Below are 27,672 nucleotides of genomic sequence, written 5' to 3'. Positions count from 1 at the left end.
AGTCAGGACTCCAGCAGCTGTGCCCTGGTGAAGGATAGGCACCTGAGATGATGGTCACACACAGAAGCTCACACATGGGCAACCCATCCCTCTCGGGCATGGAAGCTGATGTGAAGTTGTGCTAACAGTGAGTTTTCAATTAATTCTAGAGGTGTCTGGAAACAGCACAACAAGCCCACTCTGATACATGAAATCTGGTAACAGCTGGAGGAATCTCCGCTGTGCCAGCACCTACTAGGCTGTCAAAGCAACTACATCTGAGACACATTCCTAGAGGCCACCCCGCCGTATTTGGCTCCCTGGTCGTCCCTTGGCACTCCAGCCCATGGTTACATTTCTGCAGCCCTTCTGAAGGATGTCCTCAGGCTGTGTCTACATCCTTGCAGCGGCCAAGATGCCCTAGGAACCTTACCTCTCTGTATCTGTTCCTCACTGGTGTTGCTTCCGGTTACTCCTGAGATGGTCTCAGTTACATCACTGTGGGCCTCAAGAGACTGGTGTTTTATTTCAGCTACTTAATCCCAGAAAGCTGCCCCATGAGCACAGCTACATCTCTGCGGTTCTCAGCTCATACTCTGAGGAGGTACAGTTGACAGCAGAGTTCTACAGGGCAAGGTCTGCACCATTGAAGGAGGGGCATGGCAATCTCCTAGTCTCACCCTTTCCAGAAGGAGTAAAGACTCTAGAATCACAGTTAAATTTTGGAGGTACAGATTTCAAAATGGACTTCTGGGTACAACACATGGGTTTTGTTTTTCTAAGGTGGGAAAATATGTTGACAGAACCAATGTAACCATGGTTAGGACCAATGTAACAAGGTTAAGGACAACATAACATAATGGTTGAGACCAAGGTAACTGTTAGGGCCAATGTAGCAAGGGTTAGGACCAATGTAACAATGGTTAGGGACCAATGTAACAAAGGTTAGCACCATTGTAACTATTAGGACCAATGTAATAGTTGGAATCAATGTAACAGTTAGGATCAATCTAAGTTGTGTTATTTAAAAGTTATTTAGCCAGGGGGTGGAGGGGAGGGTGGCAGCACATACCTTTAATCCCAGCACTTGGGAGGCAGAGGCAGACGGATCTCTGTGAGTTTGAGGCCAGCCTGGTCTATAGAGAGAGTGCCAGGATAGGCTCCAAAGCTACACAGAGAAACCCTGTTTCGAAAAACAAAACAACAACAACAACAAAAACCAACAACAACAACAAAAAAAAACCCAGCTATCTGACACCCCCTGCCACCCACCTCCACCCCCATTTAACAGTTCTGTATGTGTTCAGTACCACCCGGAAACCTCATCCAGAGCCTCTGACTTTTTTAAATTACTATTTTACTTTATTATTGGCTTTTTTGAGGCAGTGTTTCTCTGTGGCTTTGGAGCCTATTCTGGAACTAACTCTTGTAGACCAGGCTGGCCTCGAACTCACAGAGATCCGCCTGCCTCTGCCTCCCGACTGTTGGAATTGAAGGTGTGCGCCGCCACCGCTAGGCTAAATTATTATTTTATGTGCATAGGTGTATTGGCTGTACCACATGCATGCCTGGTGCACGAAGAGGCCAGACAAAGGCATCAGATCCCCTGGAACTGGAGTTACAGACAGTTGGGAGCTGGGACTCAAACCTGGGTCTCTGGAAGAGCAGCCAGCGCTCCTAACCTCTGAGCCATCTCTCTGGCCCCAGCATTTGGCTTTTTGACAGGAGTGTACTCACACAAAAAACTAGGACCTTATTTTCACAACTATTTATTTCCATTCATTTTAAACAGTTTTTTTTCACAGCATCTGTAACAACTTATTTAACATGACATTGGTCATTCTCTATAATTTAATATTAAAAAAAAAACAAAACAAAACTTGAGACCCTAGAATTTAAGAATGGAGCCGTTTTAGAGGTGCATAGGAAAACCGCTTTCCAATTAGGGCTGCGGAGAAAATGACTCCATGAGATTCTTCCAGATCGATGGGATTTACTGATCTGCCCATGGAAGCCTCCTTGGGATCCACTTCCATCTCTCTGGTCATGAGGCTTAGCCTCCACTGACTCCCAGCCAGGAGCATAGAACAGGCTCCTGCTTCAGAAAACCGGGGGCTTCCGAGAGGTGCGCCTCTGTTCCCCAGTGGAACGTGTGGAAACGGCCTTGGCCCAGTGCTCTCTTCCTAAGGGCACAGTGTGGGCATCTGCACACGTGTACACAGGAGGTGACAAGGGTGAGTGCCTCCCGAGTCAGGTGCGTACCAGCTGCTCCCGTTGCTGCTGGCTGAGCCCCCTCTGGCCTGCTGCAGGCTCCCGTGGGAACACTACAGGCCCCTTCCTCTAGCCCTCAATTTGCTCTTTGAAGAAAGGCTTATGAATGACTACGAGGGTAACCTCAGCCGTACAGAGCTGTCCTCCACCTTCAGGGGTTCTGCTGGGCCTGCTGACTGCCTACTTCCCTTCAGAGAAGGAGGGAGCGGGAAGGATCCTGGTGCCCTCACCTGGGTATTCCCCACCCTCCAAACCAGCTGTAAGCAGTTCTGCCTTATTGCCTGTGGCCTTGTAGGGAGAGGCTAGAGCTCATCATGGTAGAGAAGGAGCTTCACAAAGCACCTAGGAGGAAGCCATCATTGCCTCAGGGTGCAGACCTTCTGTTGTTTCAAGAGCACCTGTGCCTATACCCCGTCATCCACTGCTCTGTAAGAAACCTAACACACTCATCCGTTAGTTCCTGGGTGAACTCTGGTGGCCCTGCACCTTGGTTGTTGGGACTTGAGGAGGAGAGGCAGTCAATGCTTATGACTTCCCAAGGAAAGGAATTTCAGCAAGGATTCCTTACCTGCCACATGGGAAGTAGAAAAGATAAGGGCATTGGGGACCTGAAAGGAAAGAGAATACAAGGAATGTTCCGAGAATGCAAGGAATGTTCTAGCACGCTTTTATCCTTGTATGCATGACTCTGCAGCCAAGGGCCTGCACAGAGCTAGCGACCTCCTTCATAGCTGGAGTGGTAGCTCTGATCTGCATCTGTAGATACTGAAGCGAGAAGGGCGTGATGCCTGCTGCTACAGCTTGGCGGAGGGAAGCTGGGAAGGAGACTCTTCGAAGTAAACATTGTGACATCGGCCTGAGAATGTGAAAGCCAAGGCCGACTCGGACCCAGCCCCCAAGCTCAGCTGGAGCCCTGACAATCCAGATCATTGAAAGACGTTTTTTAGATTCAGCTTTTAAATTTTATTTCCTGTGTATGTATACGCCATGTGTGTGCAGTGCCCATGGAGACCAGAGGAGGGCATCAGATCCCCTGGAACTGGAGTTACAGAAGGTTGTGAGCCGCCGTGTGGGTGGTCAGAATTGAATCTGGGCTCTCTGCTCTTAGTCACTGAGCCTTCTCTCTAGCTCCACCCCAGGGCGTTTTAACCTTGCACTTTCCCATACAGCTTTCCAGACCCTGCGGGGATTCTCACGCCCTTCTCCATCACTCTGAGAGACCTGGGCTAGTGCTCACTTCCCCTCGAGCCCTATGAGGTAGGTGAAGGCCACGTGCTCTTCAGCCCCAGATCTGACTGGAGACGAATGGAGGGCACAGCAGTTTGGGGATCAGATGGGAGCACAGAGGCACAGAGAGCATGTCCCAGTGCGGGCTGCACATCGGCCCCTCTGCAGACACTGCCCCTGGAGACAGGGACTTCTCACAGGCCAGGGTGGGATCATAGCCAGTGCTGTGAGCAGCTCCTGGTGTCTGCCTGTATCATTGGGTACGTAAGGATCAGCATGGCCCTGAAGCTGCAGCCAAGGGAAGTCCCTGGCCAAAAAGCCTCCGCTGAACTGCTCCTTGAGCTACGTACAAGTCCTAGAGCTGGCTTTCGGTAGTGAGCCATCGCCTGTCGGTCTCTAATGTTGCAGCTGTCTCATCGGGAGAGCGGCGCCGGCCAGGACTGCGAAAGGCTGCAGGACTGACGCGGTTTGTTCCGTCGACTGGAAAATACTGTATTTCTCTTGAGGTAGCGGTGTAATCGGGCACAGGCTTGGCTAACACTCCACATCTTTCATTTCGAGTTCCTCAGTAGTGCTTTCTGCGAAGCAAAAGACGAGTCAAAGGATTGGAGAGATGGCCCGGTGGGTTGAATGCACAATCATAAGGACCTGAATCCGGGGCCTCAGAACCCTGTATGAAGCCTGGGCACACATCCGTAATCCCAGGGTCAGGGCATGGATGGAGACAACAGATTCCAGGGTGTGCTGGACAGCCCCTAGTCAATCAGTGATCTCAGGTCAGAGAGAAACTGCCTCAAAAGTAAGGGGTGGGTGTGCTTGAGGAAGATACATATGCTGACCTCTCTCTCTCTCCCTCTCTCTCTCTCTCTCTCCCTTTCCCTCTCCCTCTCCCTCTCTCTCTCCTTCTCTCTCTCTCCTTCTCTCTCCCTCTCTTTCCCTCTCTCCCTCCCTCCCTCTCTCCCTCTCCCTCTCCCTCTCCCTCTCTCTCTCTCTCTCTCTCTCTCTCTCTCTCTCTCTCTCTCTCTCTCTCTCTCTCTCTCTCTCTCTCTCTCTCTCACACACACACACACAGTGGTTTCTTTCAGTGAATGAGGTCACGGGTACCCTCTCTGGCCTCAAAAGCAGGAAGGGCTTGTCACAAGGCCCAGAGCTTTACCTTTGAGTTTGTGTCTCCTCGTCCTTTGGAATTTATACGCACAGCGATTGCAGACCCACATGAGGCTGATCAGCACCACAGCCACAGCAGCAAGCAGAGCAGAGAAGACAGCGACAAAGTGGAGGTCTTCATAGCGGATCTCTGCGGTGGGACAGGAGGGGGGGTAAAGTCTCTCTCAGTGCTGCAAAGTCGCCCACCTGGGCCTGCAGCTCAGGGAGGCCTGGGGCTCTCTTACCGGACACATGCAGCACGATGGTGCCAAACTGCCTGCTCCCCGGGTGCTCTGTAACAGTGATGATGTAGCAACCCGAGTCCCTCACGCCCACACCGAAAAGCTGGATGGAGCCATTGTCGAAGGTGCAGACTCTGTCTCTGTGGCTTTGGGACACATTGGCTGGGGCCCCTGGTTTCCACTCCACGATCTTCCGCTCACCCCAGCTTGACGCGTACCTCCACTCGACGGTGGGCACGCCGTGGCAGGAATAGTCCACTGACAGCAGGATATCTTCTTGGACAGAGGCATTGATGACTGACCGGGGAATGTGCAGCGACACACCGTGACCTGCAGGGTACACATGTGAACCTGTACTTGAGTCAACCTGTCAGCGACACACCGTGACCTGTAGGGTATACATATGAACCTGTCCCTTTCGGTTGTGCATTTTTTATTTGCGTTAGTGTTTTGTCTGTGTGTACGCCTGTATCAAGGTGTCAGGTCCCCTGGAACTGTAGTTACAGACAGTTGTGAACCGCCGTGTGGGTGCTGGAAATTGAATCCAGGTCCTCTGGAAGAGCAGCCAGTGTTCTTAGCTGCTGAGCCCTCTCTCCAGCCCCAACTTACCAGTTTCTTTTTTTTCCCTTTTTAAAATTAACTAATTTTTACATTCCAATCCCAGGTCCCCCTCTCTTTTTTCCTCCCACTCCCTCCACTCCCCCTCCTCCCATCTGTTCCACAGAGAGGGTAAGGTCTCCCCTAGGAAGTCTGCTAAGTCTGTCCCATCATCTTATTGAGGCAGGACCAAGGCACCTCTCCCCTCCACGCCCCTGTGTCTAGGCTGAGCAAGGTATCTCCCCATATAGAATGGGCTCCACTAAGTCAGTTTGTACATTAGGGTTAGATCTTGGACCCACTGCTGGTGGCCTCATATATTGTCCTGGTTACATCATTGTCACCTGCATTTAGGGAGTCTAGGTCTATCTTATGCAGGTTCCCCATTTGTCAGACCTGAGTCAGTGATCTCTCAGTAGCTCGGGTCAGCTGACTCTGTGGGTTTCCCCATCATGGTCTTGATTCCTTTGTTCATATTTTTGCTCCTCCCTCACTTTGATTGTGCTCCAGGAGCTTGGCCCAATGGTTAGTTGTGGATTTTGATGGGCACGTATTGCGCGCCAGCTGAAAAGACACAGAGGCCCCTCCAACTCTGTTCTGTAATCAGCAAGGGGTAGAATACTAGGGACCGACAGACAGAGCAGCCTGCAGGGAGACAATGGCCAGTGCACTGACAAGAAGAAGAAGAAGAAGTCTCATGCCTGTGTCCGGGGGGTGAGCAGGGTGTGTTTGGGGGGGCCAGATCACTGGGAGGTAAGGAGCACTGGGCAGAGCTTAGGACACGACAAAGCTAGAGAACTGGACAAGAGTGCAGACGGCGTCAGGAGCTCAGATGTCAAGGGAGCGACAGGGGTGCCTTAGGCAATCCAACGATGATGCTAATATCTGCAGCCATGGTGACCAGCCTGAGGACTGGGGGTAAGAGTGGAAACGAGACAGGCCACCAGGTGGTTACTGCAAGGGAGTGACAGGAAATTGTAAAGGACAGGGTGGGGCTGGAAAGATGGCTCACTGACTGCTGTCCCAAAGGACCCGGGCTCAAATCCCAGCACCCACATGGCAGCTCTAACAACTATCTGTAACCCCAAGATCTGACATCCTCACACGGGCAAAACACCAGTGCACATAACATAAAATAAAGAATAAAAAAACAAAGGCAGGCGATTAGGACGTGTATTAGGAGGTGCTTGGGGCTGAGCACGGTGGTCAGCTGGATGTGGGTGTGGAGTTGGATGAGGCATTACACGGAGATTTCTGCTAAGTGTGTAAGGGATAAACAGCAGTACCTACCTGAGTAAGGCGTGTTTCACAAGTTCTAAATAGCTACTATGTTGCACAGTGTACACCAGGCACCAGGCCCATGCTATTGAAGCCTCCCATAATTCATTACCAGTTAATCAGTGGTGTAGCCTCAGGCTCATCATGATTACAAAGCCTGGCCAGGGTCTCTCTGCAGGGCTGAGGTTTACACATGGGCAGCTGACTTCAAAGCTCAAGCATTTGCGTCTGGACTCAACTAGAAGGCTAGAGGCTGCAGTAGAGGGGACAGGATGTGACCGGTGCCTCAGCGAGAGGTGGGCGAGGGAATGGGGTGCTGCCTAGTTTTATGTCAACTTGACACAAGTTGGAGCCATTTGGGAAGAGTGAACCTCCATTGAGAAAATCCCCCCCACCAGGTCGGACTGTGGGCAAGCCCATTGTGCGGTTTCCCGGTTGATGCGGGAGGGAGGAGCCAGGGCACTGTGGGTGGTGTCACCTCTGGAAGAGAAGGCAGCAGTCATGAGCAAGGAAGCTGGTGCTCCCCCCTGGCCTCTGCCTCAGTTTCCCCACCAGCTTCCTGCCTTAACTTCCTTCCAAGATGGGCTGTGATGTGAACGTGTGGGTGAGATACACCCTTTTCCTCCCTGTGTTGCTTACGGTAGTGGTGGTTTTATCACAGCAATGGAAACTCTAAGACACTCCATTTTCACCTCTGTTTCCTGTTCAGTTCCCTTATCCTCTGCGGCCCAACTGCCCTGGATCCAAGCTGCTGGCCACAAGTAACTCGCCCTGTAACATTTCTAGATCGTTCTTATTGTCCTATGCTGTTGATAATAGTATCCCACTTGTACCCATTTGCTAAGGTCTGGCTGGGTAACTAAAGAATGCAATGGATTTCATGCTGAAAAATGGGTAGCAGGGCCATTGAAATGGCCTAGTGGGTTAAGGAACTTGTCACCAAGCCTTATGGCCTGAGTTCAGTCCCTGAGACCCACACGGTGGGAGAGAATTGATTCCTTCAAGTTGTCCATGGAGCTCCGCACAGTCGTCATGGGATGTGTATGCATACATTACATGTATGCCTTTTCCACGCAAAATAAATACATTCAGTAAAAAAAAAATCTTAAAATGGTGATAATGACTTTCTAGAGTGATGCCGCTATGAAACAGGGGTGTATTTAGTTTCTTCCTCTAATTTTGATACAACAAGGAGTAAACATTTGATTTGCCTCCACTTCCTGTCACTCTGCTCCTTAAACTCTGGATTCTTCGGAGTGGCTGGAGTGATGGTGAGCCTCTGCACACACAGCATGACCGGTGCCTGGTGACCCTTAGACAGTTTCGGGGTTGTACCGGTCACCAGAAAAGACAAGGTGTGGGGATCACAGACCCTGGCCGGAAACCCCACATCCATCAGCCTGGGAGCAGGCAGCTGGGAAAAAATGTTTGCTGAAAACATGTTTACTGAAAACAATCCAATGCCATAAATTCCTGATAAGGGCTCACTCACTGAAACACCCTGACTTTGATCTTCCCCATGGCTAGCTACTTTTTTCTGCTCCCTGCTGTTTTCCAATTCTGGTGTCAGAGATTTTAACCACCAGCCAGGAGGAAGGAGAGGTCTGTTGGAGATTTGTGCATGTATGGATGGCAGAAGCATTTTCTGAAGGGAAGCGTTTTTCTTGGGAAGTTCTCCTAAGCCGATTTGGGGAGCATAAAGTTTTCTTAACGCAACCGACTGGTCTCTGTGTCATCAATCCCGACGCCCTCGCCACATTCTTGGATACAGGCTGAGCAGCAGGCGAGGCAACAAGGAGGGATTGGAATGTTGGAGGCCTTCTTCTCCCAGCCTCCAGGGAGTGAGCTTGTCTGCCTTCCTCCCTTCTTTCTCTTCCTTCCTTCCTCCTTTCCTTCCTTCCTCCTTCCTTTCTCCCTCCCTCCTTCCTCCTTTCCTTCACTCCCTCCCTCCCTCCTTCCTTCCTCCTTTCCTTCCTTTTCTTCCTAGAGAGAGGGAGGGAGGGAGGGGAAGGGGGCTGTTCCCAGTGGTCTGTGCACAGTCACTTGTGGAGAAGTGTTTGGAAAACCCCAAAGGACAGTGCTCTGAGAGTTCTAGAGTCAAAACACACATATGCCCTCAGGGTTGCTCATCCAGAAAGGGTAAAAAGCTACTCGTGGGCAGCTGACTTCAAAGCTCAAACACTGACACCTAGGCTCAAGCAGAAAACCAGTGGTTGGCAGTGGAGGGGACAGAAAGTGACAGGTGACACCCGCACACAGCGGGGTGGGGGGTGGGGTGGGGGGTGGGGGGTAGAGGAGGGGCAGAGAAGCCCTCCCACGGCGCTTTTCCTGAGTCTGTCTCCCTCTAGTGTTCCCCTGCAGCCTGTGTAAGGTCCTCGGGAATGGGTGAATGCCAGGAATGTGCTTCCACAAGTCCTATGAGCTGTTCTAGCAAATTAGTAGCATACAAAGTGGGTGGGGCATGTCAACTTGTGACATGTGGCCAGGCAGTCAAAAGCATGGGGGCAACCTGGGATTTTCAACAGTTATTTATCCTTCTGTATGTGCGCATTGCCTGCATATATGCATATGTACCACCCACATGCCTGGTGCCTGCAGAGGCCGCCAGACAGGTGTCAGATCCCTCGGCACTGCAGTTACTACGGATGTCAGCTGCTATGTGCTTGCTGACGATAAACTGCCGTCCTCTGCAAAAGCGCCAAGTGCTCTTAACGGATGCACCATCTTGACAGCGCCAGCCTGGGGCTTTTGACTGGCATCTGAAGAGCAGGGCAGCCTTGTGAACTGAGGCAGAAGGAAGTGCGTTACAGACACCCCGACACTTCCCCTCAGAGATGGGGTTCTCACACACCATCATGCACACCATCGTCCACCCTGGAGATTTAGCTTTGGAATAACACCATTCTCTTAGTGCATGTTTGTTTATGGATGTGCCTGCATGGGTGTGTGCAATGTGTGCCCTTGTGCATGCGTGGAGATCACAGGACAGCTTAGGGAGTCAGTCCTCTCCTTCCATCATGTGAGTCCCAAGGATGAAACAGATTGTCAGTGGTGGTGGCAAGCACCTCCCCCCTGCCCCAGCCATCGCTCCATTCCTGCGAATAATACTACATACAGTCTATCTTCAAGATCCCTTGACTGTTCACAGGATGACCCCTTGTGTTCCTACACTGAATCCACTCACCGCATTTGGTCCTCCCTCATGCCATGTTAGTCCTCCACCCAGCAAAGCTTCTACACCTTAGAGACGGTGTGAGACTTTCAGGGCAATATTTGAAAACATCTTACTCTAGATTTGCTTGGAAACAAGGTAAAACCATGGTAAAAGTGACATTTTCATATTGCATCAGGCCAGAAAGCAAACACAGAAGTTTGTTTCATGGCTGGGGGAGCTAAGTTGGATAGATCACCTGGGTTGTGATTGACATGCCACACAGAAGTCTGTTTCATGGCTGGGGGAGCTAAGCTGGATAGAGCACCTGGGTTGTGACTGACATGTCACACAGAAGTCTGTTTCATGGCTGGGGGAGCTAAGTTGGATAGAGCACCTGGGTTGTGACTGACATGCCACTTCTTTTCTCTAGAGACCACATGACCACCTTGTTAGGCGGCGTTGGCGCATTTGGAGGTTTGGGCATCCGTAGATGTGCCTCACCTCTGTTAGCTATTTCATAGATGGCTACAGACATAAACGGATGATTTTGTCTGTTGTTTGTTTTATTGGGACGGGGCTTCTCTGTGTAAAAGCCCTGGCTGTCTTGGAACTCAATTTGTAGAACAGGCTGGGTCAGAATTGAGGAGACCCCTGAGGGGCCAGCAGTGAGATCCCCAAAGGCCAGTTCTGAGATCTCTGAAATACAGCATTAAGGAGATCACCCAGAGCCAGTGGTCTTCTTGAATCCCATGCTACACATCTTTGCGGTGGCTATGGTCACCTTTAGGACAGGCCTGGATTGGTGCTATGCAGAGGTGACTCTCAGCCTCTCTAGGTATAAAGGCTTCCTGGCCAAAACGTTCCCTCCGGATGAGAATTCAAAGAGCTCAGCTTCCAGCCCCTGGAAGGACTCTCCCTCGAAGGACAGTGTTGCCTTTTCTAGGGTCAAGGCTCCTTCAGAAAGTGGCCCTTCATCCCCTCCTGGACTGGTAATGTGGATCACGGGAGATGTCCAGGGCTGGAACGCTTCAGCTACCTAAGGACCATGCCTGTGACTGCCGGCCATTGCCAGGGCTACTCTCACTCAGGTCGTGGGACAGAGTTTAAGGCTCCTGGAATAAATAAGAAAACAGGTCAAATTCCAGGTCAGCCTTGGAGGGTCAGACGCCTGCCTGCCTCCCTCATGTGCCTCCTGAAGCCAGTGCGGTGTGGGCGGGGCACACGGTGGCTGGCAATCAAGTCTGTTGAGTCGGTGAATGCTCAAGTGACAGTGAGAAGTGTCAGTTTTTTTCCTCCCAGGAAAACTGCTATTTTGTGGCTTGGAAGTTTAGGCTCGTCTAACAGTCAGTGTTCAAGGGGATAGGCCTGGTATTGAGGACTTACTTTGTTTTGTGCACAGCTCAGGCACGACTTCTGGAAGTTGATTTTGGGGATCAGACTCAGGTCTTCTAGCTTGCACAAGTGCTTTTACCTGCTAACTTGTCTCATGAGTCCAGAGGCTAGGCTTTCTGTGTTTGGTGTACTTTACAAGCTGTCTGCTACTCTATGTGTGTGTGTATGTATGTATGTATTATGTATGTATGCATGTATGCGTCAATCAATCAATCTATCTATCTGCCTATCTATGTACCTATCTACCTAATATCTATGCATATATGTTTGTATCTATATATATATAGGTATCTATCACCTATCACTGATTTTTATTTTTACTAATTCATTTATCAACTATTTATTATTATCATCTATCTATTGTAATCACTGATACATCATCTCTCTATTATTTATCAGTCATCAACCTACTGTCATCAATCTATCTGTAATCTATCACCCATCAGCCATATATCTATCAATTTATCGTCTATCACCTGTCAATCTGTTTATCGTCTATTTGTTTATCTATCCATCCTCTATTACCTATTTTTAATCTATCAGCCATGTGTCCATCATCCATCTATCATCTCTCAATTTATCATCTACATGATCTGTCAATCTATCCCTGTATCATCTCTCAGCTAATCAGCCTAGCCATCTAGTCACTTGTTGTATAAGGTGGGGTCCTGTTACACGGCCCTGGCTGTCCTGGAATTTGCATTCTACACCTGGCCTTGAACTTGCAGTGATCTCTCTTCCTCCAAACGCTGGGATTAGAGGTTTGGACAACCATGCCAAGCTTTCACATTGAATCACTTTTTAATTATTTACTTTGTTTGTTTGTTTGAGGCCAAGTTTCATAGAGTCCAGGCTGGCCTTGAACTCTTCACCCTTCTGTCTCAGATGTATCGATGAGTGCTACTATACCCAGCTTTTTCTTTCTTTTCCACTCGATCTTAGCCAAAAGGCCGAGAAACGTGATTTTTTTTTTTCCACATTTCAGACCAACAACACACTCACATTAGGCAGTCGCAGGCAGAGGTGGGGTTTTATTGCCTGCACCTCTTTATCTTCATTTCCCGTGCCTCTGACCTCGGATATGAGTAGTGATTACTGTAATATTAGAGAGATAGCTGGTGACAGACTTGCATTTCAACCTCTGTGCAGCTCTCTGTGTCTGTCAGGGTTAGTGACAGGCCAGTGTGCTAGGATATCACCAACCCTTTTAGCATTTGGAGCAGCTTAGCATTCAGAACGGGGCCTGGCACCTTACTGGAGCTCATGTGTCCCCTGAAGATGGGTAAATGACCGCATGCAGGTCCTGCTTGTCAAACTGTTACCAACTCGGGGAGGCCAGGGAGAGAGTGTGTGTTGAGTCAGGAGGACCTTTCTCGTTTCCAGGTCTGCCAACAGACAATCGTGTAGGAGAAATGATCTAGGTTTAAGCAGCACCTAAATAAATACTCGTGTCCTGGCCAGATTCTGCCACTCTTGACCCAGGCAAAACTAGAATTTGGAAGACACCTTTGTGTAAAGACAACCAATTGCCGGCTGGTCCTGTTAGCTGCCAAGAATCGTGTTAATGGCTGACATGCTCACACAGTTTACGGGCACCTTGTCCTCTTGGGAGTGGCCCACTGGTGTCTGGTTACAAAGAACCAAAGTTCAGCTCACCCTGCAGGGGTCTCCTCCATCTCACTGATCCGTGACCTTGAGAAGTCACCCCCAATGCAGGCCAGACCACACAATGCGCAGAAATAGGCTTAGGTGAAGGTTGCCAGGCTGCTCCCTTCACCAAAATTCAGAATTTGTACCCCTCCGCCGCCATAAAAGCCACTCTAAAATAGCAAATCATCGTTGCCTATGGCATCTCTTGGCACCAGACCCATACCACAGTCCAGGGAAACCAAGGGTGGGAAGTTTGATGACCCCGCCGTTATCAGATTGGCAGAGATAGGGAACTTTGATAGCAGTATGTTGTTGGGGTGTGTGTAGAAGTTGTTCCCAAGCACCACTGTTGATTGCAGATGGGTGGAGGGCTGGCTGGAAAGCCTGTCCCGTCACTGGGCTCCTCTGGGGTACCTTTCATCCTCACACTTGTCTCGGTCTGTATGTCCTCACTTCTGTGACTAGAGAGCCTCTCTCCCCTTTAGATTGTGGTTTAGCCTGCGTGGTCTATGCTGCACCCCAAGAATCCTGCAGACTCCCTGTCCTGGCCCATGAATAGGAATTCCTGAGCAGAGGCCTTCCCTTAATGGGCTATGCAGCTGGCCTGCAGGTATGGGCTGCAGAATTCACAACTAGGCCACACCGGAACAAGGTTGGAGCTCAGGCCCCATGACTACTAGCTCTGGTCGGAACTTCAGGGCCCAATTTGCCTTCCCTGGTGTGTCTAAAATCAGCAGTGACTCCTGTGTTTGACATATGAATGCAAACACACACCCCTGCTCTCAAGATTCCCACAGAGTCCAGAGCCTTATTCTCTTGCAGAGAGAACCTTTATCATTTATTACAGAAGCAGCAATTAATATTCTGGGTATCAACTCCAGAATATCTGTTACTGTGAATTTGACTGAATATAGAATATAGAATATATACTGGGTGCTTTATATTCTCAAATAGGACCCAGAGAAAGGAATTCCTTCTCACTGGGTCATCAGCAGTAAGAGTTGCAGTCTCGGGATCTCATAGTTTTTCTCTTTGATATAGTGTTGAGAAGTCACTTGTCTCGGAAAAAACCGAGAGAGAGAGAGAGAGAGAGAGAGAGAGAGAGAGAGAGAGAGAGAGAGAGAGAGAGAGAGAGAGAGAGAGAGAGAGAGGAGTCACCTGTAATGAGTTAACAGCACATTCCACAAGTCACATCTTTCCCCCCTGAGACTTTTTGCAAACCACGCCCACGCCCAGGAGGGAGTGTGAGGTACCTACTCCTGGTTCTGAGAAATATGCATGCCCTATTGTGAGACGGTTGTTAAATGTGCCGATGGGTGTAAAAACTAGAGGCCTTGTGCGAAGAGAGAACTTTAGAAGAAGGAACTTTTGGAGAATTCTTAGGAGGAACTTTTAGATCTTTGTAGAACTGTAAGAGAGTTTTTAGAGAAAGAACTTTTTCTTTTTGGTTTTTCAAGACAGGGTTTCTCTGTATTGTTTTGGAGCCTGTCCTGGAACTCGCTTGGTAGACCAGACTTGTCTCGAACTCACAGAGATTCGCCTGCCTCTGCTTCCCCAGTGCTGGGATTAAAGGCGTGCACCACCACCAACACCTGGCTGGTACAAACATTTCTTGAAGAATAAAGACCCATGAGAGGAACATGTGCGTGAGCCGGTTTATTTCCTTTTGACCCTCAGATCGGAACTTTTTAGCAAACCCCAACCTGCCTGCTGTAAGCCTCCTCTCTGAACCCCTGATAGAATCCCATTAGGGACTCAAGGCTTTCAAAGGCGATGAGTTACAATGCCAGCCTACGCTTTTCTGTTGCGACTAGGCCTTTGTGTCCAGCTAATTTTGTCTGCATGCACCCTAGTGGTGTGAGTTTGCACAAATCCCTTCAGCTCTTGCTGCTGCTTCCTCATTTGCAATTAGGGATCTTTATGGGTTGGCAGGCAATGAGTCAAAGAAAACTGCCTGCGGAAGAGAAGCGTCCCACAAGTAACTCCAGGGGCTCCTTTGCCTTTCATGTGGGACTGCATTGATTCCAATCACAACACTCAGCATAGCACCGGGTGTTAAGCTCATCCTCTGGTGGGATAAAAAAAAAAAAAAACAACAAACAAACGTTCCCCGACTCCACCGAAACCAGTTTGAAGATGTGGGACAGTGAGTGACTGTGGACTTGGCGGGTGGGAGTCACAGGCTGCACTGAAAATGCTTCCTCAGACTTATGCCCTACTTGGGGCTTCTTGTCTGCCTGTTACAGTTTAAATGGTGTCCCCCAGAGATAGGACAGCATCGTAGCCTGTCTTCTCATGTGGTCTTTGGAGACTGTGTCTCTACATCAAAATGGGTCACCTGGGTGGGCTCAGCCGGCCTGGATGCAATTGACCTGGCTGGTGTCCTTTTAAAAAGGACTTGGACCCAGAGAAACAGCCTTAAGTGCAGGTAGGTGAAGGCAGAGATGTGGTGGCACTTGCTCAGTGAAGGGACCTCAGAGGCGGCCAGCGCGGCTGGGAGATGCCAGGAGCAGGGTTCGCCACAGCCCAGCCGCCCGCACTCTGGGTTCCTTTCGGAATGACTTGGCTAGGTGGTCCCGCTGCAGGGATGCGGTGCTTCTGCAGCTTTCGTCTCCTGGGGTCCTGGTCCTGGGGTGTTTAGTTCCAAAGTACAAATCGCCTTGACTCTGGAAGGCCTTTTCTTTCCCCTCCATCTCCCATGACTCCACCTCGAGCCAACTCCAATCACCCCAAACTATGGACTGCTCCCCAGTGGCCTTAACCCCAGCGACTGTCTTAAATATCACCGGTTCTGTCTGCCGGGCCTGCTCTCAGCGCTGCTGAGCTGAACTGAACTTTAACCCTGTTATATCAAGAGTAGCCGTCTTGACAGATCAGGCCACGCCCTCTGCGGCCTTTCTCCAGGTACAGGTGTGAGGAGCCGACAGAAAAAGCCTGCTGCGACCTTTCCCCTGCCACCTGGGAACCAAAAAACCACCCAGCCACAGGCACATGCTGTGACCACATCAGCCGTGATGCATGGGACCTCCCTCACAGACCCCCAACGCCTGTAATTCTGACAACTCGCTTTGTCCAACACGGAAAACAGAAGCCTCCCTGGTTTTGAAGGCACAACACTGTGACGTTAAATAACTCCCCTAAAATACCTTATACCCTGAAAGATAGGTTCCCTCAATACCTTCTTCTCAAGCCTCTATTCTGTGTCTGACTCACTTAACATAAAGGAGAATGATTCTAGCTCAAGAATGTCTCTGAAATCTCAGCACAAAGGACGCCAGAGGGCTGGATGGTGGGGAAAGGCAAAGGGGGGCTGGGGACTCTGCCTTCCGGCCTTGGCTTGAGCCTAGGGCAAGGACCTTACTGGCACACGGTTGTCTGTATGGGAGGCAGACTCACAGAGCTTTGCGTTCTGCACTCCCGGGCTTGGTACCCATTCCTTCCTCTTCTACTGCTGGAGTTTTCCCCAACAACTTCTACCCAAAAGCCACGACCTTTCCAAGCTCCATTTTCTTTCATATATATATATATTTAATTTAAATTTAAATTAGAAACAAGGTTGCTTCACATGTCAATTCCAGGTCCCTCTCCCTTTCCCTCCCCTCTCCTGTGCCCTCCAACCCCCCCCCCAGTATTCCCTCATTTCCCCAGGGAGGGTGAGGCCCTCCATGGGGGTGTCCATAGTCTGTCATTTCATCCAGGGCAGGGCCTAGACCCTCCTCCAAGAGTCCAGGGTGAGAGTGCATCTCTCATTGTTGGATGGGAGCCCAAAGTCCATTTGTAAACCTGTTTCACGACAGTGGGCATTCCGAGAGAAGAGTGATTGACAAGTGACTTTTTCCCATGATGGATTTAATCAGCGGGGAAAGTACCAAACAGCCCTGTAGGTCACAGGAAACTGACACACAGGATCATAGAGTCTAGTAGAGCATACGTTCTCAACTGGCTGGACCTGCAGACAGGTGTGTCCTTTCTGATCCATTTTGTCATCTCCCCTGTGTCCAGAGAGCTGGTCGATGTCTAGCACACGAGGGAATCAGTTAAGAGAAAGCTACTTTGAAACTCTGACCTTGGAAATTCTTTCTCCTCCTATTCCTCTTTTAGTTATCTATGTAAACACAGGCGCATACCACAAATGGACCACATACGTGTCCATCTCCTGGTGACATCAGAGACGCCTTGGTCTCTGTGAGTACCCTCCAAGAAGTTCCCATTACACCCAATCAGCTGACAATGCACGTCTCAGAATATCCCCATCCTAAGGGTGCAGTTATTCTCTCCACCCTAATCCCACTTCCAGGAGGAAAACCCAGGCCCAGGGCGTCTGTGGTTCGTGATGAGGAGGCCTTCAGGCTGTCATCATCCTGCTAATGTCCTGACAAAATAATGTGCTTTCCAGCCAGGCGTTGGTGGCTCACACCTTTAATCCCATCACTCGGGAGGCAGAGGCAGGCGGGTCTCTGTGAGTTCGAGGCCAGCCTGGTCTACAAAGTGAGTTCCAGGACAGGCTCCAAAGCCACAGAGAAACCCTGTCTCGAAAAACCAAAAAAAAATGTGTTTTCTAAGTTTATGGAGGCACATTCAGTCCATGCCTTTCATTTCTGGCCTCCCAAACTCCTAAAGAACAAAAGCCAACACATTTATTCTATCTCAGTAGCCTTGAAAGTCTGAATTCATTCTGGAATTTACTCTGAAGTTAACTTTGAAGTCTTACTTAAATGTTGCCTAAGGAAGATGTGTGTGAGCTGACAGGGATAGTTCATCCTGAAGCAAGGTCCTTTCTGACTGGACTAGGAACCGCGGAAGCTATGTATTCCAAAATACAGTGACGTGACCACCACTGGATAGGGCAGAGACTGTCATTTCATTGGGAAGAAACCAAAAGGAGGACAAGGGAGATGGGTTCCAATCTCAGCAGGGTACACTGCTAAGACTAGGGAGTTTCTTTGGTTGGATGTTCTGCCTTCAGGCATGCTAAGGTGATCCCCAATGTTCTTCCAGGTGGCCTGTGTCCACCGTTGGCACTGAAACAATGTCCCCTCCTCTCTCCTCTGTACCAAGGCAGCCCTGGCAGTCTCTCTTAGGTCCTGCTTTCTTTCCTGTTTGGAAGAACATGTCTACAGCTGCATAGCTCCATGGTTAGGCGAGCAGGACCTGAGACACCCACATGCTTCCTTTATTTCACCCTGGCTCCTTCGGTACAGATGGGCAGTGCTTCTGTTGGGGTGGCTGATTAGTGCCTAGGTTCACACACACTTATCAAGGCCGTTCATGCACACACTTATCAAGGCTGTTCACACTTCCACTTACCGAGGCCGCTCACCACACCCTTGCTGCTCTCTTCCTGATATGCCTTTATTATCATCATTATTAATTTTTTTATAGTATTGTCAGGTTATAGCCACATCTTTAAGACCCGACTTCCTTTTCGTTTGTTTGTTGTTTGTTTTTGGTCTCACTAACTACGTAGCCCTCGTTGGCCTACAACTCATAATGTAGACCAGGCTAGCCTTGAAATTCTGAGTGCTGGGGTCAAAGGTTTGCACCACCACACCCAGATCAATTCATCACTCCCTCCCTTGAATCTGCTATAAGCAGCCAGGAAGAACCAAACCCCTTCAACATTTGCTTAGAAATCTCCTGAGCTAAATAACCAACTGCACCACTAGCAACTTCCACCTTCCACAAAATACTAAAACTGTATACTAATACTAAGACACCTCAGTCTGGATCTTTACTGCCTCACGCGAATTCTCTCTCCATTGTCCAATATAACACTCCTTATTTCTCTGTGCGACCCCACTTTGTCTGACAAAGTCCCAGCATTTCCACGTTGAAGATCAGCCCCCTTTTACTTTCATTTTTAACGATTATTAATGCTTTTCCCCTTGGGAAATTTTGTGTGGGCTTTAGTAAAGGGATAAAAATATGTACGATGGTAACCTCTCTAAAGAAGATAATTATTTGGAAAAAATCCCCTCCACCCCAAACCAGATTCCAAGAGCTCACCTAATTACACCAAGAACAGGAAGGTTAGAGATTTACTAGACACACCTGGTCCCAGGGATAAAATACCTAGGGTTCACATCCACAGCCTGAGGCCATTAAGGGCAAGAGTTCAGTTAATAAGCACAGAGAAATCAGACAGGTACGGTAAAAGGGAAAAGCCATCAGGACCTTCCCTTTTTAGCAGCGTAGTGAGCAGCCATTCTTCTTCCAGCAAGAGGAGCTTGTGGCCCTCCATTAACACATGAGTGGTGCCTACTGTCAAGGTCAATTCCTCAGCTCCTGATCTCAAGCCACACCCCAGCTCACGTGCCCCTTGTCTCCGTTTAATCCTATGCACAGCTAGGCAGTATAAACACGTAATCTTTTCTCAATTAAAGGCTGCGGTGCTGGGAGCCAACCTGATTCACCTTCAGATGGTATCCAGTATCTCCCCCGGCCCCCACTCCACACATTCACTTTGGAACCTGAAACCCCCTCCCTGCCACCCCTCACCAAGCCCGTCTCAGGCACCTCTCCCTAATTTCCCTTCCAACCCATAGTACACGCCTCAAAAACTTCTCCAGCCTCCACCCAGTTAACTGGTTCCTTGGCTTTAGATGCTTTTGACAGTAAGTACCCCCCCCCACACACACACTTCTCAATACAACCTCTAGTTTGGGGGCTGTTGTAAGAGTCCATGGCATGAATGACTGGAGCAACAGGCATTTATTTTCTCCTCTCAGTGTTGGAGGGTGGGAAGTGGAATATTCAGGATATTTAATACAGCCCTATTTTATCTAAGAACTAGTTTACACTTATTTATTTGTGTGCATATCATTCCTGTGCGTGCAAGTGTGCCTCGGAGTGTGTGGCCATCACAGCGCAACCTTACGGGAGCAGTTCCCTCTTCACCCTGTGAGTGAGAACGCCAAGGCTGGTTAAAAGTGCCTTTGCCTGCCCCCCCCCCCCCCCCCCGGTTTATTAAACTGCTCCCTGTGTTCTCACCAGAAGAGGGAGTTCTGATCTCTCTTTGATAAAAATGCTAATCTCACCATAGTGGGTCCAACTTCACACCAAGGGCTCTACCTCCAAATAGCATCACATCAGAGGTTTCAGCCGTGGCATTTGGTGGAGGCGTATATTTAGTCCATAACAACACCCTTTACAGAGAAAAGGCTTCCAAATACACTCTGTGCGTTTGGGGGGCATGTTTTAACACAGGCTTTGTGAATGACGTTTCATTCTCTCATTTCTTTTTTTAATACTGTTTTTTCTTTTCTTTCTTTCTTCTTTTTTTTTTCAATGCTAGGTGTCAAGCACAGGATCTTGTTTATGCTAGAGAAGAGCTCTGCCATTGAGCTTTATCCCAGCCCTGCACTGAGGGACCCAGGGAACTGGGGGCAGGAGGACAAGCCCACCCCACGTCTCCCACATCACTAGTGTCGGCCTCCGGCATAGGCCTCCCCAGGCAGGTACACAGCCCCTCTTTTGAAAAGAGTAGCTCCTGGCTCGGGTGGGCAAACACTAGGGACCGGTCAGAGCCGACAGTGCTGGCCCTCCTGGGATTTAGAGCTGAGCAGCACACAGTCACCAGGTGATGCAAACCTTCACCTGTTTGTTCTTCAGGCTTGTACGTCTGGAACATTCTGTGTTCCTTCTGTCACACTGTCATGGTGGCTCCTCTCCAGCTGCCAGGTCCAGGTTAGGGTGGTTTCCTTTGCATACAAAGTTCTAGTTCTCTAAATCTGAGTTCTAAGTGTTCCAAGAAGGCAGCACCCACCTCCTCTAAAGGCCACGTCAAAGGAAAAAGTGTTAACCGCTGTGTCTGTCCCCTGTATCTAACTGTGGCCCGCTTGTTTCCTGCAGGGAGAAGACAGCGTCTGGACATTACAGACGTATGTACCAAGAGCAAGAATGGTGACTGAAAACTTGTACTTGAGACTTGGAAAACAATGGGAAAGGTCGTTATTAACATTCCCACCTGCTGGACTATGTTATGTCCTGCTCCCCAGTCTTAGGAGCAACAGCAGCCCCATCCCATTCTCAGTGCTAATAATCTCCAGGAAAAGTCTAGAGGCTGTGTGTGAGCCCTGGCTTCACTACTCACTAGGTGGGTGTCCCTTCCTGGCCTCCGTTTCAGCGCGTGTAGAACACGGAGAAAAGCGGCCCTTATTTGATAAGATTTCTTTTCCCCCTGAGGACTAAACCGTTAGGAGGCTTGTAGATCCCCAGGATCTGTGAGCAAAACGGCTCCCTACTAGCCCTCTCAACTCCAGTTGTGTTCCTCTGGCCCTCTCTAAACCTTTGTTGACTGATCTGTAAGATGGGAATGGGAATAAGGACAGTAAAACTGCACCGTAATCATCAGTCATGTCTATAGATGAGGATGGACGTGCGCACTCAGCACGCCAGGGCTTCTAGTGCAGGTTCATCCGGCACCTTCTCTGATCTCAAGCTCCTGTGAACCGCGGGACCCCTTTTTCTGAGCATGTTAAGAGGTCCATAGACTAGAAAAACCAGGGAGGGTGTCTACCACCAGGAGCTGGTGGTGAGCGACTTGGGGGGTTTGCAGTCTGGTTATTTCCAGGAAGAAAATATAAATTTCTGCCCAGGAGGCCAGAGCCCAGCGGCAAGTGAGTTATCTCCAGGCCGGCTTCCTGCTCCGATAACGGCAGCAACAGCGGCCCAGGGCACCAAGGCAGCCTTAGCTCGGCCTAGGACTCGGTAGCCGCGCCCCGCCAGCCTGGAGGCAGTGAAGTGACTCTAGCCCACATCACTTCACCCTCCCGGCCGGCACCCGAGGGATCACCCCTTCCAGGGACGTTATTCCCCCCACTCGCCAAGTCGCTCCCACCTGCGAGGTCCTCCGGGTCAGGTACTTACTCTGCAGACAGCGGGCGGCGGCCACCCAGAGCGCGAGCAGCCCCAGCGGGATGCCGCGGGTCCTCCTCCGGCTCCACGGCGGCCTCATGAACGAGCAGCAGGCTGTACCCGGCCCGCATGGGCCTAGGGGAAGCGGCCGGGCAGACTGCTCGCCCTCGGCGCCCCGCAGAGCACCAGCCTGGCCTTCCTAGCCTCAGCTCTGCCGCTCTGCTCTGTTCTGCTCTGCTCTGCGCGTCCCAGCTCCTGCCGCTGTTCCAGCGCCTGAGGTAGATGAGCAGGTTGTACTCTGGTTGAACCAGTTCCCAGGAGAGGGGGAAGACAGGAGGAAGGGGAAAGGGAGGAGGAGTGAGAGAAGGAAGGACTGTGGATCTGGAACGATATGGGATAGTGGGAAGGCTCGCACTCAGAAGCACTAATGGTAAATAATGAGCAATTTCCTGAGAGTCACACCCACTGTATCAATTCAAGGTTCAGTGCAGGGAGGTGGCTCCCAGACAGGGCTAGTGCTAACTGTTTTCCAAGGACCCAAAGAGACAGTCTGAAGGCGCTCCATGGGCGAGTGGAGAATTTTAGGAAAGCCAAGTGACAGTCTGGGGTGTGAGGAGTAAGGGGCGACAGACAGGAGACTCAGGCTGGCTGTGTGGAGTATATGGACAGTGATTCCACCCACCCATCCATCCACCCACCCACCCATCCATCCACTCACCCACCCACCCACCCATCCATCCACTCACCCACCCATCCACCCACCCATCCATCCACTCACCCACCCATCCACCCATCCATCCATCCACTCACCCACCCATCCATCCACTCACCCACCCACCCACCCATCCATCCACTCACCCATCCATCCATCCACCCACCCACCCATCCATCCACCCACCCACCCATCCATCCACTCACCCACCCATCCACCCATCCATCCATGAGAGGGCTCTCAAAGCTGCTTGCTGCACAGAACCCAGCACAGGTGGGCGTTTTGGTCCCTCACAGGACAGCAGTGGAAAGCTGTCCAGCACTGAGGTACACTAAAGATACAACCGTACTGACTTGGACAGTCCCTAGAGGTGGCCCACACCCGTAATCCCAGCATTCTGCACGCCACAGGAGTGACTGGGTACTTAAGGAACCCTGGCAAAGGGAGGGACCTGGAAACAGTGACCAACTACTGTGTAGTCTGCCTGTTCGGGTCAAACGGAGGAGCCAGGGTGCTGCAGGGCTCAGAGCAAGAGCAGCTGGCCTCCAAGGGGGACGTGCCGGTGCATGAAGATATGGAAGAGGGGAAACTAATACTGTGTTACACCCCTCCCCCATGGGGGTCTGCTGACCAGCTTGTGACTAGGAGCTTCTAGCAAAACACCTCTTGTCCCCTCCTCCCAGTAAGGCCTGCATGCAAGTTTCTGTTTCCTGTCCATCCTTATTGTCTAAATGCTAATTCCTGGTTTTGGCCCACCCTTTGCCTGCCACTGGTATATAAGGCTCCTCCACTCTTACAAACGCCATTCTCCTTGTGAGAATGGGCCGCTGTCTTTGTCTTCATTTACATCCTTAGCCCTTCACTCGGATCGTTGTGAAGTGTGGTAGCCCCGTAACCACGAACACCGGCTCGCTACAATACTGATCCAAGCACGTAGTGGCATTCTAGTCTGCTTTGTCAGAACTAGATTCCTCACCTCCCTTGCAGCCCCGGGGCCAACAGTATGAGCAGGTGGCAGTGATTCTTAAAAGGGAAGTGTGCTTGGTGTCTCTGGAAAAGGTTTTTGCTTTCCTGGTGAAAGGGATAGGAAAGGCAGTGGGTTGAAGCGTTCTTTCCTGACAGGAGGAGACAGCAGCTCACAAAGCGCAATCGCCAGGGCACGGACAAAACTCTTAGACTATAGAAGCAGCAGTAACTGCCAGGGAGACGAGATTCTTGCAGGGAGCTGCAAGCAAGTTGTGCAGGGGACTTCAGTGATGCAGCTGGGACGGCCTTTCCTGTAATCCGGCTGCTTGAGTCACCCATGCTCCAGACCCTTGCTACTGTAGGTGACGTTAGTGAACTCATTGGCTACCAACCCTTGCTACTGTAAGTGACTTTAGTGAACTCATTGGCTCATCAGCCAGGACCTGGAAATCTTTCTTTTTGGTCTGTGGTGGATACAAGTGGTCTCTCCAGGAAAAAAAAAAATCACACAGCCCCTGCCTTGAAGACATTCCTTTCTCCTAGATCTGTGGCCTCTGTCATACTTCATGAAGTTTCAAGTGAGGACAAACCTCTCTAAGTGAGGATGGAGGAACAGGAAGTGCCTTGGAGACGCACTTGTAGCACCTTCCTGTGTCCTTTCTTGCCCTCAGGGGCATCCTTGCTGACTCCACATCAAGTTAATTATTTTCCTCGTTGCTGTGACAAAGCACTCAATGGAGAAAAGGTTGGATTTGGCGCACAGTTCCGAGGTACAGCCCTGTGGCAGGGAGCCGTGGTAGCAAGAACCGGAGGAGGCAGCCGCCACACTGCATCTGCCATCAAGACTCAGAGAGAGACAAACGCTAGGGCTCAGCTCACGCTCTCCTTTTTATTCAGTCCTCGGCCCTAGGATGGCGCCACTCAAAGTTAAGGTGGGTCTTCCCATCCCCAATAACTGAATCCAGACAATCACTTACGGGTGAGCCAAATGGCTTCTTTCCTAGGCGACTCTAGAACCATTACGTTGACAATTTTAACCATCGCACATGGTTTAACCCTTGTGAGATGAACAGTAGTGGTACCCGGTGAACTACAGTCATGAAGGGATGTGACCAGGCCAGTGACACAGTGTCCTCTTCACAGGAAAGTGTTGGTTCATGAATTGAAAGAGTGACATGTGGCCATTTCTAGTATTGCTAAAGCTCAGGACATGAGCGTGTAGGTATTAGCACACCATGTCCTGCTGTGCCCAGATTCTGAACCCCAAAATCACCAAGAGACCCATTCCAAGTTAACCGCACAGCTGGTAGAGCAAGAAGGACTGGAAGGGGCCGTGAGGCAGGGGATTTATTGGGGAGAGCAAGTAGAGTGTCTAGGGTTACTAGACATTCTCAGGACTGGTCCACTTCTGGGCTTGGACGACCTGTCCTGTGTTGATTGGTCAACTGGTTGCTATGGCCTATAGACCCTCCCAAGGTGGTTGCTATGCTCTGCAGACCCCTGCTACCACAAAGCACATCCAGAGCCCACCTGCTAACTGCTTGTGAGTGTGTGTGTGTGTGTGTGAGTGTGTGTGTGTGAGTGTGTGTGTGTGTGCGCGCGTGTGTGAGCATGCACGTGTGGGTGCCAGAAGTCAAGATCTCTGTGGTTGTGGTTTCTCTTTACCTTAGCTTTTGTTTTGAGACAGGGGTTCTCCCAGAACTGAGAGCTTACTGATTCTGCCATTGGGTGGCCAGAAACCCTCCTATCTCTACTTCCTCACTGCTGGGATTACTGATGTGTATTGCCACGCTCAAGTTTTTTTGTTTGTTTTTTGTTTTAATGTGGGTGCTGGGGGGGCTGAATCCGCATCTTCCTGCTTGCACAGCAAGCATTTTAACTGACTGAGCCATCTCCCAAGTCCTCCCATCTGAAGTGTTCTCCTTGGGGTTGTTTGGAGTGCTGCTCTCTGGAAGTGCTCTGGGACCTTTAGGAGATGGAGCCTAAAGCCGGTCCTCCCTAGCGTCAGACATTTGGTGACTGCCTAGTCCATTCTGCCTGATGCTGCCTGCTCTGCAATGACATGAACAGTGTCCCCCACACAGGCTCACTGGCGCGAATGGAGCTGCTTTCTCTGCCTTCCCCTCTGTGACAGACTTGGGGAGCTGGGCGCCTGAGTAAATCCCGACCCACTAAGTTGTTTCTGTCAGATACTGTGCTCACGCTATATAAAATTAGGGAGTGTGCATACAGGCAGCAATCTCATGAAGCCGAAGAGTCCTTCATCTCTGTTTTGAATCTTATTGGATAAATTGAGGGGCTAGTGGGGGATGCAATGGTAGACCCCTTGCCTAGCATCTGGAAGCGCTGAGTTTGCTCTCAAGCACAGGAAATAAAATGCACTAAAACGCTGAAACAATTTTAAAGTTGAGAATCTGCTGACTGAAAAAGGGGCTTTCTAAATGTTTCTGTTTCCTGTATCCTTTGCATTCATTTGTTAGCTCATTAACCATTTACCCAGAAGTCCCGTAACTGGCACTATGGGTACTCCAAAGGTGAATGACTCATGAATATAAGTCCCAAGGGACTCACACACCGATGGAGATTCAATGACCCAAATCACGAAAGGCCTCTAGGCCCATAGTCCCTTTCTGTGGAGCTCAAGGTCGAAGGAAAAAATTTCTTTTTGCCCACTGCCGTTAATGTGGTAAATGCTTAATGACTGTTTGTCAAATGAACGTGTGAACTAGGGAGGCTAACGTCTGAGAAACACAAGTTCAAAGGAAGACTCTTGTGAGATTAAAAAGCTGGAAGAAGGCAGACAATTCAGTAATGCTCTGAGTTCCTCCTCTTACGGCCACCACCTGCCTCTCTGGTCGTGGAGGAGAGATGTGGACCTCTGATGGTCTAGACTGTGCATCCAGCAGGGTGTTAGAAAAATGCACCTCAGTCCATGCCCCACTCCAGCCAGATGTCCTAGGGGTGAGGAGGCATGAATTACTTGTTCCTGAGACAAAACACCTGGTAAAGCAACTTAAGGAAAGGAAGGTCAATTTGGCTCATTCTACCTTTGTGTGAATGTGGTTCAAAAAAACTGGAAACCTCCAGGAGACCAAGGCAAACGTCTGGTGACCTCGGTTTCTCCAAAGACACAGGGTTGTTCTTGGATGATGCCCCTCGAGGGTGTATCACACAGCAATGAGTCTACTTCACATTATTCATTACAATTGGCTATTGCTGCCATCTGCTTATGTACCTCTGTGGAGAAACTCGTCTTTTGCGCCCTGTAGCTTGCCCCGGTGACTGCAACATGTCACTCGTGTGACTCTTCTTAAGCGCGTGGGAGCCCACAGTGACTCTGTTTCCATCTTGACTTAAGGTCAGAGAGTTCAAACTGGTTCTTGCTCCTCAAGACCAAATAACAGGATGTTTGACTTAGGGTGTGGTTACTAGATGTTTTGAGAATTAAGGCGGTAAATTACGCTTGTTTGTTCCCGTGTCATAGAAAGGAAGTCTTTTGACCTCCTCTTTTGTTTTGGGTATAAGAGGGGTGTGAGAAACTTGAGGCATCTGCAGTATTCACCGAGAGCCTTCCAATTCTGTCTCCGGTCTTTTGTCTCCTTCTTTTCTCAATCCTCACTCCACCTTTCAGGCATCTTCGGTAGGTCGGCAGGTCCCGACAAGGAGTATGAATTATCTGGTGTTTTTAATAAAGTCTGGCTATTCCAGACTAAAGGCCGCCCCATTTATCTCCTCTATTTTCCCAGGTCCCACTGCTTCTGAAGCAGTAAGCATACCATGGTCGAGTCTCAGCAGGAGCAGGAGGCTGGCTGGTCACATTGTATCCACACTCAGGGAGCGCACGGTGAGCAGGAAGTAAACCCAGCAACCCACTTTCTCCAGCAACTGCTCTGAGTCTCACAGCTCCCACACCCTTCTGGAACAGCAGCCCCCGCTGTGCTGCTGCGGCTCGATGGTGGACGTTTCAACCACACACACACAAATGACAAAGACTCTTTATGTTGCATCTATATATGTTTGCACATACACTCACGCACGCACATGTGTAACAATAACAAAGAAAATAGGCCATCAGCTTGAGAGTGGTGGTGGGGTATTGTGAGAGGGGTTTAAGGGAGGGTATCTGGGAGGCATTGGGGGGGAGTAAGGAAGGGGGAAAAGTGTGGTAAAACTATTTCAATTAAAAGTATATTTGAAACTGG

At 50.0% G+C, this 27,672-nt stretch overlaps 1 protein-coding gene and 1 long non-coding RNA gene across 4 annotated transcripts; one reads left to right on the top strand and one right to left on the bottom strand.

Moving 5' to 3' along the window:
• Positions 1–1,732: 1,732 nt before the first annotated feature.
• Positions 1,733–22,273, bottom strand: Vstm5 (V-set and transmembrane domain containing 5). Its single transcript, XM_005084035.4, has 4 exons — positions 21,805–22,273; positions 4,869–5,195; positions 4,634–4,774; positions 1,733–4,055 (listed from the first exon to the last, which is right to left on the bottom strand). The coding sequence occupies exons 1-4, from the start codon at positions 21,890–21,892 to the stop codon at positions 4,012–4,014; spliced, it is 600 nt and encodes a 199-aa protein (XP_005084092.1). The 5' UTR covers positions 21,893–22,273; the 3' UTR covers positions 1,733–4,011.
• Positions 19,346–27,672, top strand: LOC110343514. Of its 3 annotated transcripts, none has more exons than XR_002385821.2 (5): positions 19,346–19,550; positions 19,730–19,836; positions 20,231–20,393; positions 20,788–21,031; positions 27,217–27,672. It is a non-coding gene; the product is annotated as an uncharacterized LOC110343514 (long non-coding RNA). The 3 variants fall into 3 exon arrangements; XR_002385820.2 differs by having other exon boundaries at positions 19,350–19,550; positions 19,775–19,836; XR_002385819.2 differs by lacking the exon at positions 19,730–19,836 and having other exon boundaries at positions 19,360–19,550.

Source organism: Mesocricetus auratus, unplaced genomic scaffold (assembly GCF_017639785.1).
Source record: "Mesocricetus auratus isolate SY011 unplaced genomic scaffold, BCM_Maur_2.0 Super-Scaffold_100044, whole genome shotgun sequence".
NCBI classification, from domain to species: Eukaryota; Metazoa; Chordata; class Mammalia; order Rodentia; family Cricetidae; genus Mesocricetus; species Mesocricetus auratus.
Note: the sequence above shows the minus strand (reverse complement) of the source record. Positions and strands in the feature narration are given on the sequence as shown.